The 12981-nt window shown below is 41.5% G+C and overlaps 1 protein-coding gene across 4 annotated transcripts in view; it reads left to right on the forward strand.

The window, feature by feature from the left end:
* The window catches only part of tec (tec protein tyrosine kinase), an 11756-nt gene extending 2119 nt beyond the window's left edge, over positions 1-9637 (forward strand). For 2 of the 4 annotated variants that reach the window (XM_087169761.1, XM_023430851.2), the window contains exons 3-18: positions 603-707; positions 790-871; positions 1450-1578; positions 2822-2868; positions 2993-3207; positions 4471-4536; positions 4889-4943; positions 5354-5436; positions 5799-5932; positions 6586-6660; positions 6770-6941; positions 7369-7585; positions 7803-7867; positions 7981-8099; positions 8289-8446; positions 8566-9637. In XM_087169761.1, the coding sequence (XP_087025887.1) occupies positions 603-707; positions 790-871; positions 1450-1578; positions 2822-2868; positions 2993-3207; positions 4471-4536; positions 4889-4943; positions 5354-5436; positions 5799-5932; positions 6586-6660; positions 6770-6941; positions 7369-7585; positions 7803-7867; positions 7981-8099; positions 8289-8446; positions 8566-8649 (1806 nt within the window). In that variant the 3' untranslated portion in view covers positions 8650-9637. The remainder of the gene's footprint in view (positions 1-602; positions 708-789; positions 872-1449; positions 1579-2821; positions 2869-2992; positions 3208-4470; positions 4537-4888; positions 4944-5353; positions 5437-5798; positions 5933-6585; positions 6661-6769; positions 6942-7368; positions 7586-7802; positions 7868-7980; positions 8100-8288; positions 8447-8565) is intronic. The other 2 variants (XM_023430853.2, XM_023430852.2) reach the window with 2 other exon arrangements.
* Positions 9638-12981: the final 3344 nt, after the last annotated feature.

Genomic DNA, 12981 nt, shown 5'->3' on the forward strand with positions numbered 1-12981 from the left:
GGGGGAATTAGCTAGCCTAGTTCTGTCTGGAAGTCGCAGCTTCCTGCAAAGAAATTACCCACAAAAAAAACAATAAATTAGCATTTTTACATTTCTGTTTTTGCATAGACTAAACAAACAATAAATAATGTGTTAATTAATTAGCGTTAGAGGTGCTGATAGGTATATTTGTGAATTTTGGACAGAACCAGGCTAGCTACTTCCCTGTTTTCAGTCACTATGCTAAGCTAAGCTAACCAGCCCTGGCTGCAACTAAATAAACACCCTGCAAACATGAAAGTGGTATGAATCACTGTATTTCCCAAATTCAAAACTTAATTTAATTTTCAGTGTCAGTTTATGATACAACACATACAGTATACCCACATGTCTGTATGCAGAGCTAATATCCCAGTTATAATACACCGCTTGAGGAAATGACGGTTTCTTTTAGCTTCCTTATCAAAAACTTTAAATAAACATTTGATAAGATAAACTTCAGACGAAACATGATTCAACAGGATTTTAAATGTGTCAGTGCAGAAGTCTACAGTTAATGTCGTACGCACAGACATAGAAAAGAAGTAAAGAAGCTGCTGTTGACGTTTCGTCTCCATCAACAGAAGAAGTTCAAGAGAGGCTCGATTGAGCTGAGCCGCATCAGATGTGTGGAGATCGTCAAGAACGGAGGAGGAATCATCCCCTGCCAGAACAAATACCCTTTTCAGGTATCACACTTTAAATCTAGTCTTGAAACTGTAACCATCTGAAATGAAAAGCTAACATCAGTCTGTGTGTGTTTGTGTGCAGGTGGTATATGACGGCAACACTCTCTACGTTTTCGCTCCGAGTCACGACAGCAGGAGTCTCTGGGTCCAGAGCCTGAAAGCGGGTCAGTTTCTCTTCTATTCTTTTCTATTCTGTAAAACCAAAGAGGAGCATGTACAGGCAGAAAATGTTTACTTATGTTTTTTTACCCAGGAAGTTTGGAAAAACAAAGATGATTCAGTATCTCTTCTGCCAGGGGGTCCTGGTTATATGATTAATCACATGCAGAGTTTATAGTCTTTGCTGCTGCAAAGATGTTTTCACACTTTAAACCACACGTCTGAAACTGGTTTTCACACATTGCAACTTTCCTACAGCCCCCACTTTTTCCACTGCTCTTTATCTCATCTTCTGTCTGTGACATTTCACCTCTGAAATGGTGGACGGACAGGTGAGACCTGGTCAGATCCTACTTAAAGTCTGAGACAGGAAGTTGATCTTTTTTGACGTTCAGTTTTATATTACTTGCACGGAAACACTGGAGCCTATCTGATAATTTAATACATATAATTAACACTTGTTTCTATACGGAGAGACATGAGGCGAGGTGCATGCAGGTGTTTTGAAACAGCAGGTGTGTGTGTGTGTGTGTGTGTGTGTGTGTGTGTGTGTGTGTGTGTGTGTGTGTGTGTGTGTGTGCAGAGATCAAAGAGAACCCGGTGATCCTGGCGAAGTTTCACCCCCAGTTCTGGCAGGACGGGGCGTGGCTCTGCTGTCGCCAGGCAGAAAAACAGGCGCCGGGCTGCGAGGAATACAACCCGTTTGGAGACAGTAAGAAACACTCAAACACACACACGTTTGTCTTTCTATATTTGTGAGGACCCTGGCACATAATGCATTCCCAAGCCCCCAACTCTAATCTTAACCATCACAACTACAAGACTAACTACAACTAACCCTAACCTAAACCATAATCTTCTAACAGTTCTTTGAAGAAGTGATGAACGGTAAAGAAGTCCTCAGTGTAGAAATGTCCTCACTACGATGGTTTGACACTAAAGTCCTCACACGGATAGCAATACAAACACACGCTACCTTGATATTGTAGAGTTCACAGTAATTCAACTGCCATTATCACTAATAGTTAAAGCAGTAGTGGAAGAAGTATTCATATCCTTTCCTTCAGCAATACCACAATATAGTAATACTGCATAGTACTGTTAAAATACGACCAAGTTCTACCTAAATCATGATCAAAATCCAACTCTGCAGCTCTACAGAGATTTTTAGTGTCTTTAAATGATAGTTTTGGTTCTTGAGCTTCACATAGACTGAATGAATGAGTCCATAAGGCACTGTACAAGTAAGTACTGAAAATAATTTGGGTTCATTTAAATTGCGTTTTGCCCCTTTAAACTATGAATGCATTAATATTAAAAGTATTTTTGTGGTCCAGGTACCACCCGCTGTCTAACTCATTTATATACTGTTGGATACTTACATTTACAACACCTCAGTAAACTCATGTTCTGCTTTGAGTGAACTATTCATATGCAAAGTGTCCAGTAACTCCAGCCATCAGATAAATGAAGTGGAGTAAAGCAACAACTCAAACCTGTTCATATAGAGATGCTTTCGTCTTTTTTTCATTTTATTCATTAGTTTGAATTTTCTTCAGTTTTAAATTATGTGTACATCTTTTGTTTCTTGTTTTTTTAAGTTAAAGACCGAATTAATCAAAATCAATTAATCAAAAAAACTGCCTGTTGCTTCTTTAATGTGAATCTCTCTTGTAGCGTCTGAAACACTTGAGTCCCCAAGTGTAAAGAAAAACAGGAACTCACAATGGGTGAGATGAAAGTCAAGCTGTGGGCTGATTCATTCAAAAACGCAGCTGCCGCCGCCGTACGACAGGCTTCGCTTCATGATAGTAGTATATCAACAGTATTATAAACAGCCAGCAGCAAGAGGTCAAAGGTCAGAGGGCAAAGTGACAGAGTGGCAGAGGTCATAATGAAAATAATAAAGAGAGTAACTTTCTGCTTGGTTTACTGTTTCTGTTCCTCTTTTCTAGTTTCCAGAAAACCTTTACCCCCTATTCCTGGAGAGGAACATAAAAACGTAAGGGTAACCGCCCCACCCACACACACACACACACACACACACACACACACACACACACACACACACACACTATTATGATTAACATATCAATCACCAAATCCTCCTCCTGTTCCTCTGCCAGCAGCGGCGGCCCGCTCCGCCCCTCCCCCCGTCACCCATGGATGACGATGATGATGACGGGGACGAGGATGACGAGGATGACGAGGAGGTAGTGGTGGTGGCTCTGTACGACTTCCCGGGCACCGAGCCCCATGACCTGAGTCTGGTCAAAGGAGGCGAGTACGTCATCCTTGAGAAGTGTGACGTGAACTGGTACAAGGCGCGCAACAAGTACGGGTGAGTGTGTATTAAAGGTAACAATGAGTATTTTTATCCATTAAATTATTGGATTGAAATTCACGGTCCTCTCAGCATGAACTGCAATAACTAACTAATAACTTTGTCAAATACTATGAGGTTTTGAAACTGTGCGGCGCGCCTCCCCAGAGGGGTGTGGAGTGAGAAATGTGCGGCAAAAATACTGTGTGAGATTAGGCACAGATGTTCTACAGAACAACAGGAAGTTAGTGGTCTTGCCTCTGATTTGGCCTCCTTATCAGCATGGTCAACATTTGCAGCAGCAGTGTTGGCAGCGACTGTAAGGCATAGTTCATGAAGGAAATTAAGTTAATTTAAAACCTTTAAACTCAAATGAGTTATATTATTATTACTATCCCTGATTATTATGCAAATAAAGACCCATAAACCAGCTTTGGAATCACAGGAAAAATATTGCTCCTTAAAACTCCTGAACTTGCCTGAGAATCATCACATTTTTGAGTTTTCTTTAGTATTAAAGTGATGCAGTGATAGTTATCTGTACATGCACAAGTACATCACAAACAGGAAATGCTAACAGCTAATTCGGCTTACTTTTATTGATGTAAATGCCAAAATGTGAACAAAAGGCTAAACCTGTAGTTCACAGCGACATTATACTTCCTTTTTGCAGTCCCCAAAACATTATGTGAACTGTAGTTCCAAATATAAAAGCACAATTATCCCCCAAATGAAAGTAAGATAAAGAATAATAATAGGAGTGACAAAATCAATTGATATTAACATCAAACATTTTTTAAAGTGCCACAAGACTAATGACATTCCCATAAGCCTTGCTAATTAGCAAATGCTAGCATGCTAACACACTCATACGGTGAACATGTTAAACATTATACCTAAACATCAGCATGTTAGCGTGCTAAAGTTAGTTTTTGAATGTATTATAACCTTTTGTCTTGTTAACAAAACAGTGACTGAAGCTCTTGGCCTGGACTGATCAAACAGCTGCTAATGCTAATGCTAGCTATGTAGCAATAGTAAAACTTAAAAATAGCTCTTTTTAATTATATGGGATTCAGACTAATTATTTATTGAACACTTTGAGTTGCTAACTGATTCACAGTGTTGGTAATTTGCACCCTAGTATGTGTGTGCGTTTCAGTTGAGCTGCTGTTTTTCTGTGTTTTGATATGCTAACCTTCTTCCATGTGTGTTTCATTGTGTGTGTGTGTGTGTGTGTGTGTGTGTGTGTGTGTGTGTGTGTGTGTGTGTGTTTCACAGCGAGGAAGGCTACATCCCAAGTAACTACGTAACCGAGAAGGAATCTGGAAACCTGGTGCAGTTTGGGTGAGTGTTAATCATTTGACTGTAGATCAGCACCAACTAGAAAGTTACAGGACTTTCCTCGTGCTGGTGAAACAGTTGATACTGGCAGAATCAAAATGTTTGGACTTTGACTCGTGGACTTTATGCATAAAGGGATGAGGAATGTCTGCAATGCTTCAGGTGCACATACTGCAGGTCAAACTACCAGGAAATTAGATACACTTCATACGTTTTATGGCACAAACGCACCATATTTATTTAAAGACGGCTCATCTTATGGCGGTGGACATTTGAGTTCAGTGAATTTGTACTATAGAGATCTTAAGTATTAAGATATCAGTGTAAGGGATGTTTATCTGTTTGTTTGTTTTAGTTGGTACAGTAAACAAGTCAACAGGAACAAGGCGGAGGAGCTGCTGAGGAAGGAGGTGAGTGTTTTACTGTTTCTCTTCTTCACCCCCTTTTTTTTTTTACGTCTGTTTCTTCTTTCCTTCGTTGTGTTCTTTTTCCCTCCATGTGTCCTCCTTTCTTTTTCCCCTTTCATTTTCCAGGTTTCTGTTTCTCTTCAACTTCCTCTCTCGTTATTCACTCACTCGTCATATTTCTTTCTGTCCTTCTATGATGCAAAAATATCCAAAACAAAGCGACTGATAAAGTACCGTTCATTGCTGTACTGTCAACTCTCTAATAATCTCTTAGACAAAAGTTTAGATAACATTTGTTTTTTTAAATATGAAACCACAATGAAACCATAACGACACATATACAGTTCACATTCATTTGAATGAGTATTTATATCCATTTAACATCAGTGTCCACTCTGGGTCGCCCCCTGCAGGGCAAAGAAGGAGGCTTCATTGTCAGAGACTCCAGCACTCCAGGAACCTACACCGTCTCTCTCTACACCAAGTCTGCCACAGGGTAACGGGACTATACTGTATTATAATAATAATAATACATTTTATTTAAAGGCGCCTTTCTTGGCACTCAAGGACACTGTACGGAGTTACAGAAATTAACATTAAAAACACATTAAAAAGAAGCAACAATAAAAATGAAATGTAAAAATAAAGACAATACAAAAGTGACAGAGCAATTGGCATCAGATGGAAAAGGCGCTTTTAAACAGATGTGTTTTGAGTTGTGATTTGAAATGGGGGAATGAATCGATATTTTTGCAGTGGGGTGGTAGTGGATTCCAGAGACGTCTGTTTAAAGACCATAAACTGCAGAATATTTATTATTGTGGATGTTGTTTTAATGCTTTATGCGTGTGTTTGTAGGGATGGAAGTGCAGCGATAAAACATTACCACATCAAGGAGACACAAGGCTCACCTACACAGTTTTACCTGGCTGAGAAACACTTATTCAGCTCCATCCCCGACCTGATCGAGTACCACAAACACAACGCAGCAGGTACACAACTCATTATCTACCTCATGTAGTATCTAACTTGCATACTGTAACTAGCTAACTTGGTAGCTATGTAGATGTTAAAGGTAAACTTGTTTTGAATAGATTTTCCGTGGTATAACGGGGACAAAATGAGTTACCTCAGTTCTGAGCAGGTTGTTATAGAAGAAGCTTTTAGCCCAGAATTAAAATGAAAATGAAAATGGAAAATTAAAAGAGAAAATGGCAAGAACTATCTTTATATTGTACTACTTCAGATAATCAGGCCGTGTTAAATGACAAATAGATATTGAGAAATGACGATTTGAAAAAGGAAACTGAAATTTCTGTTCTTGAAGCGAGAAAAAAAACCATATGTGTAGCTGAAGGTCATGAATGAGCAGAGCAGGAGCTTCTTATTAACATTTAATTATGTCCCAATTGTCCGGAATAGTTCATCATAATAATAGTTTTTCATTTTTGTTTTTGTTATTTTCCCTTTTCCCTTTAATTCGAATCTTCCACAGGTTGTGGTTGTTTTCTGTTTGATGTCGGCTCATGTAAAAACTTCATGTAAATAAAAAAGCAGCTACAGTGAACCAACGGCTTCTTCTGTACATTCGTAAATATGTAAATTTCTCCGTCTTTCTTACCATTTTCATGTCTCTCCCTCTCAGGTCTTGTAGCCAGGTTGAGGTATCCTGTAGGAAAACAGGACAACTGTTCTCCGTCCACCGCTGGTTTCAGCTACGGTGAGTCCCGAGTCTTTCCAACAATGTCTATCATGAACAAACAAAACTGTTTTGTCTTTACTTTACCTTCCTCCCCTCTTCTTTCTCTCTCTCTTTTCCGCCTCTCCAGAGAAGTGGGAGATCAACCCCAGCGAGCTGACCTTCATGAAGGAGCTGGGCAGCGGGCAGTTCGGTCTGGTGAGGCTCGGCAAGTGGAGGGCTCAGCACAAAGTGGCCATCAAGGCCATCAGAGAGGGAGCCATGTACGAGGAGGACTTCATCGAGGAGGCCAAGGTCATGATGTAAGGAAGGAGAAGACATGGGAGGGAAGAAATTAAAGGAGGCGAGGGAAAGTGAAAGGGGAAAAAGGTGTGGGGAAAAATTAGTACCTGCATTAAGGGACGGTGACCCTTTGTCATCTTTGACCTCTGCCGCCCTCAACTGGAGGTTTACAGGAACTGCAACAACATGTACGTCATTCCTCGTCTCCTGGAGCTATGGTGGCCTGTAGATGACACAAATGATAAAGTGACATTTCCCCAATGTACAGTAGAAGACTCAGTGATGATTAGAGCAGAGAACCAACACAAATATCTCAAAATGAGTTCATAAATCAAGGGTTGAAATATGAAAACTGGATTTTTTTGTTCATTTTTTCTACTGAAGAAACTTATAGATGTTTTGCTTCACACAGTGAACTCTATCTCTGTCTATGTGTGTTTTCTCCAGGAGACTGTCCCACCCTAAACTGGTGCAGCTGTACGGCGTGTGCAGCCAGCAGCGACCCATCTACATCGTCACAGAGTTCATGGAGCAGGGCTGCCTGCTGAACTACCTCAGGCAGCAGCGGGGCAGCTTCAGCCTGGGGTCTTTGCTGAGCATCTGCCTGGACGTCAGCGAGGGCATGGAGCACCTGGAGGCCAACGGTTTCATCCACAGAGATCTGGTAACATCAAGTTACTTTTTTAATCCAGTTTTTTTAGAGGCTGGTTTCCTGGTTTCAACCGTGTCACAAAAAAGGGACTGAACCGATTTGCACTGAACTTGGTGGAGGGTTGGGGCATAGGTCGGGGAAGAACCCGTTAAATTTTGGGGCAGATCTGAAATCTGGTGAATTTTGTTTGAGCACAGACTTATTTAATTTCCCTCCATCTCCCCTGAAGGCTGCCAGAAACTGTTTGGTGAATGACGCTCTGGTAGTGAAGGTGTCTGACTTCGGCATGGCCAGGTATCAGTTTCATTCCTACACATTCACTCTCTGTTGTCGTCTATTTAAATTGAATTACAGCAGGTAGAAAGACCGTGTGTTGTCTCGTCTGAACGTTATTGTGTTTTATGTAGATATGTGTTAGACAACCAGTACACCAGTTCATCAGGCGCCAAGTTTCCAGTGAAGTGGTCGCCTCCTGAAGTCTTTAACTTCTGCAAATACAGCAGCATGTCGGATGTCTGGTCCTACGGTGAGCAAACTTTAACGTCAATACGTCATCAGAACATTAGTTTGGTAACACTGAGTGTAATCATGTAAGAAAACAGTTGAGGGAGCAACAACGACACGACAAGATGAAGAGTGTTTTTACCACTAAGTGCTTTAACGTATCCCACTACTCTTATAAAGCCTCTAAGTTTCATGTCTTTTGTGAATCCAGGTGTGTTGATGTGGGAGGTGTTCACCGAGGGTCGGATGCCGTTTGATCAGCATCAGAACCACGAGGTCGTTACCTTGGTAACCCAGGGTCACCGCCTGTACAGGCCCAAAATGGCCACGCCCACCATCTATGACATCATGCAGCTCTGTTGGCACGAGGTGAGAGCCGAGAGAAACCATGCGTGTCTCTGTTTTAGTTTTATCTCAAAATATTAGAAATAAAAATGATGAAATAATCAGATCTGAGTTCACGGCTGTTTTTCTGTCACTGTCTGCAGAGACCGGAGGAGCGTCCGTCCTTCTCTCAGCTCTGCACAATGATCTCCGACTCTCTGGAAGTTGACACCCCTCCCCCGAACTGACCATCTGACCAAATAAGCAGCTTCCACCTTCCACCGACCGCCACGTTGGCCTCTAACCGCCACTGCTGGGATAACCTGCCAGGCTTGAGGGTCTTAAAGCTGACACTGTCTAATTCACTGTTCTGGAAGAAGGACATGGAGAACACGATGTAACTGCAACTGATCAATCAGATGGAGGAGGAAGGACCAATCACACCAGCTATAGTCCACTCATCCACCAATCGCGTTAGCTTATTCGATCCAGTTGCAAGCTCACAGCTGTGAACAGCTGGACTGACAGTGGTGACAACTGAAGTTACGTTCATGACACGAACTGACAGCAACATGGACGACATAACAACAGGCTCTCATGATGGACTCATCCCCCGACATCCAGCCTCAGTGTTTTCCTCTGGACCTGGACATTAACAAAACAAGTAATATGAAGCTTAATTTTCCGTACAGGTGTGTGTGAAACTGTTCCTGTGAAACCTCATGATATTTTTTTGTCTGACAAAACTGTATCAAAAATCTGTTTCATGTAATTTGTGTACATTAATATTAAAATACTGTAGACAGGAACTTGCTGTACTTCTTGTTTACTGCTAATTAGCAAATGCTAGCATGCTAACACACTAAATTAAGATAGAAAACATCCTATGAAATGACCTGAAGTCAAGTAAGGCCTGATAGGATTGGGAGTATTCTGTATATACTGTTTACCTTTTTGTATGTTTCAGTTTGTGTTGAGCTCCATAAATTATTAGGTTCACTTTGGAATTTCCTGAATCCTGAATTAAATCTCTGCCTGTCAAACTATTGGCAATACATTTTAAATAAGACATCATTAATATAATTGTGATCACATGAACATGTCTGGAGAGGAACTTAAGTTTTTTTTAAGCTTTTCCAGACCAGTGCGGTCTGAATGGGGGGGGGGTGAAACAATCAGTTAAATTGCACTTTTGTCTGTGTTTTCACAAACAGAATAAAGGTTTCACAATTCTGAGACAGCATTTAATTTAAAGAATCTGTAGCAAATGAACCCAGGTGAGAGAGAACCAGCAGTTTACCCAAGGTGCATGTGCTCATCCACTAAACCTGCACAACAGGTAAGACTGAGCAGCCACAATATATTAGAGCGTGTGTGAAGGAATTTATACACTATTCTCTCACACACACACACACACACACACACACACACACACAAACAGAATAGCTGTTCTTAAACTGCACGTTAGTCAGCAGTAACGCCTGTTCAACCTGAACCCTGTTACAGTCAATAAAAACCGTCCTTGCAGTTGGAAAATGAAAGTAAAGTTTCAGTATCAGGAAGAGGAAAGTAAGAAGTCCTGAAGGTTTAGGCGACTTTGCGGTAACTGTAGTTTCACAGGAAGATGCAGATGTTTGTGGTGTTTGTGATCCTTTTGTACGGTAAGAAAACATTTCCTCTCTGTTGTTACTGATCTGACACTGCATCACCTCCGTACACTTTGTTTTAAGCTTCACCTCCTGAGACCCAGCAATTCATTTGTGTCCACTCTAGTGGACATTACGTTTTTGCTAACATCTCTCATACTATACATGTCACTCTATTAAGTCCTGTTGTTCCGTAAAGAGGACAACTGGGGCTTTAAAATGACACCACATGTGGGGGGTGTGACCTTGCCAACTTGCCTGTGCCTGTCTTTTCAAAATGGCCGCCATCCCAACAAACACATTTTATGGAAAAAAGAAAGGTAAGCATGATATTCATAATTAAAACATTTTTTAATGTTATATTTCAATTGTTTCAAGTAAGTAAACATCTCAGGAATATTTGAGTGAGTTTTCAGAGCTGAGCTTATTTATTTTCATTTGAAAAACAGCTAATTTATAAATGTACTCTGTACTGGACGTCAGGACTTTGTACTTATGTTTGTTTCACATTTTTTCAGTAGATAGTTCTATGACGGAGGCAGAGAGGATTCTTAATAGAATCATTGAGGGAGATTCAGACATAGATCTATCAGAGGATGAGGGTCCGGTGAGAGAGCATGAGACAGGAGAGGGTGAAAGCTCAGATGAGGAGGACCCAGATGAAGTGTGCCGTCGTCCTCTGTGGGCCAAATCCAACATGTAGTGTTCTGAGGTTTTTAATCAGGGCAAAAATGGAAGGATAACCTACAGAGATGTGGTCTAGGAAATAGATCCCAACAGTTTATTTTTGAATAGGTGCAAACGCAGTCAGGCCTTTGACCGAATTCCAAAAGAGTGCCACTTCACTGCTGACAAGGTCCTGAGCAAAAAAGGAAGAGGGTCATCAGAAATGATCGTACGGAGACTTCATGAAATCGCACTCACCAAGTGGGTGGACAACAAGCCTGTTGTCATGGTATCGACCGTCCATGGGATTGAGCCCCAGGACACCTGTTCCAGATGGTCAAAACAAGAAAAAAAGCAATTTCAAGTCCCAAGACCTGCAGTGGTAGCGAAGTATAACACACATCCATGATATGTGTGATCGCATGCTCAGCTTCTACTGAATGTCCGGCCGCACCAAGAAGTGGACTGTTCGTACCATGCTTCACTTCACTGATTTGGCCATAACCAACTCATGGATTCAAAACCGACAAGACAGCCAGGCCCTGCAACGACCTGCCAAGAAAACCTCCCAAAAACCTGGAGTTCAAACTTCTCTTGGCTGTGACAAAGAATTTTCTCCAGAAATCAAGAAAAGGAAGTCCCACCCAGATGAGAGCATAAGGAAATACGGTGCAATCCATTTGCCCCAAATGCTCCACATTCCAAATGCTTCCAGATGCAAAAGCAAAACCTTTGTGAGATGCATAAAGTGCAACATGTTCCTCTGTGTCTCCAAAAAGTCAGACTGCTTCATGAAATACCATCAAGAGTCAAACGTCTAATGAAGAAATCACAAAAGGTTCAGGTGAAATGGTGAAGTTACAAAAAGAAAAATCTGCATTTGCTATTTGTTTTGTATTTGGTGTTGTATTTTACTTGATGATTCCAGTGGATCTTTCCATGTACATACTCAGCCTTCAAATGTTCCACTGCAGTGGACATGTTGTAAAATTTGAATAAAATCAAGTTTTAAAAATGTTTTTCTTTGCAATGTCTTTTTTACCACCTCAACACTTAATTTATGTAAAAAAAATAGTAATTAAAAGAATTTTTTTTTCCTGGGTCTCAGGAGGTTCACCTGAGTATTAGTCCCTCGTGAAGGAGAGATGGGAGGAGAAGTGGTCAGGATTATTTTGACCTTCTAGTATGTAGCAGCTTTGTGATGTTTACACTAATACTATGTTCACACTAAACTGGATTAATATGAGTCTGGATCTCAAACAGGTTTGCAAAAAAATGGACCGGAATCGACCTCGGATGTTAACGAGAATAAATAAAAGGGGCAGGATGAGGCCCAAAGTGGCCACGGTTCTCTCCGTTCTTTAATGGGAAAACTTGACCGACACGTTTGTAGTTTTCTTCCACTTCAGCTTCAGGTCTGTGAACAGCTCATTGACGTCAGCGTAGCCGACTCCGTTGGACAAGATTTTGGCGCGAAGCTTTGGCTTGATGAGGTGCGGCGGCACACCCATCCGCACCGCCTCCTTCACCGCCGGGCTCTGCATCATCAGCGCCTCCTCCAGCTGGTTCGTTTCCATGGGAACCTCCTGGTTCCCGGTCCAGTCGTTGGGTGCGAACAGATCTGCGACCAGCACCTTCAGGTCAGTGTAATTTTCACCGTGGGTTTGAACCCTGTGCTGGACGTGCTGAAGGACCAGGTGGTGGGGAAGGTTCATCCTCAGCGCCTCGTGGACAGTCGATGAGTTTTCTGGAACGTCCTCACGTATGACGTCACTACAGAAAGTGATGGTGATAACGATCATGACGATGTTAGTCTTAGAGCAACAACATTATGAGTTACCATGATGCTCTTCAACGCTCCTGCATCAACCTCACCAAAGGTTTGATGGGCCTTAAATTTCCTTAAATGTACTTTCACCAGCAACAGTGAATCTCTTTTCATGGTTGTCAAGTTTCCATCGGATTTGAGAGGAGTTTACTTACTGCTGCGCGGCGCCCGATGGGTGGAGCTGATGTCTGAAAGATGCTGCGGCGTGATGATTGCTATCCTACAGATGATGACCACAGAGAGCGTGTTAGCTTGGCAATAACTGAATAATTAATTATTTAGCAGAAAACACAAATTACATAGGTATTTGATCGTAAACCAAAGTAATGGAGTATTTATAATTATCAACCTCAAGGTGGCGCTAGAAGAAAAGTCATTGGATCATTAAGGTCCATCATCTGGGAACCATGAACATCTGTATAAAAGTATTCAGCCAATCC

Source organism: Seriola lalandi, unplaced genomic scaffold, assembly GCF_002814215.2.
Source record: "Seriola lalandi dorsalis isolate HSWRI2012SDOR001 ecotype SW California unplaced genomic scaffold, Sedor1 jcf7180002054913, whole genome shotgun sequence".
NCBI lineage: Eukaryota > Metazoa > Chordata > Actinopteri > Carangiformes > Carangidae > Seriola > Seriola lalandi.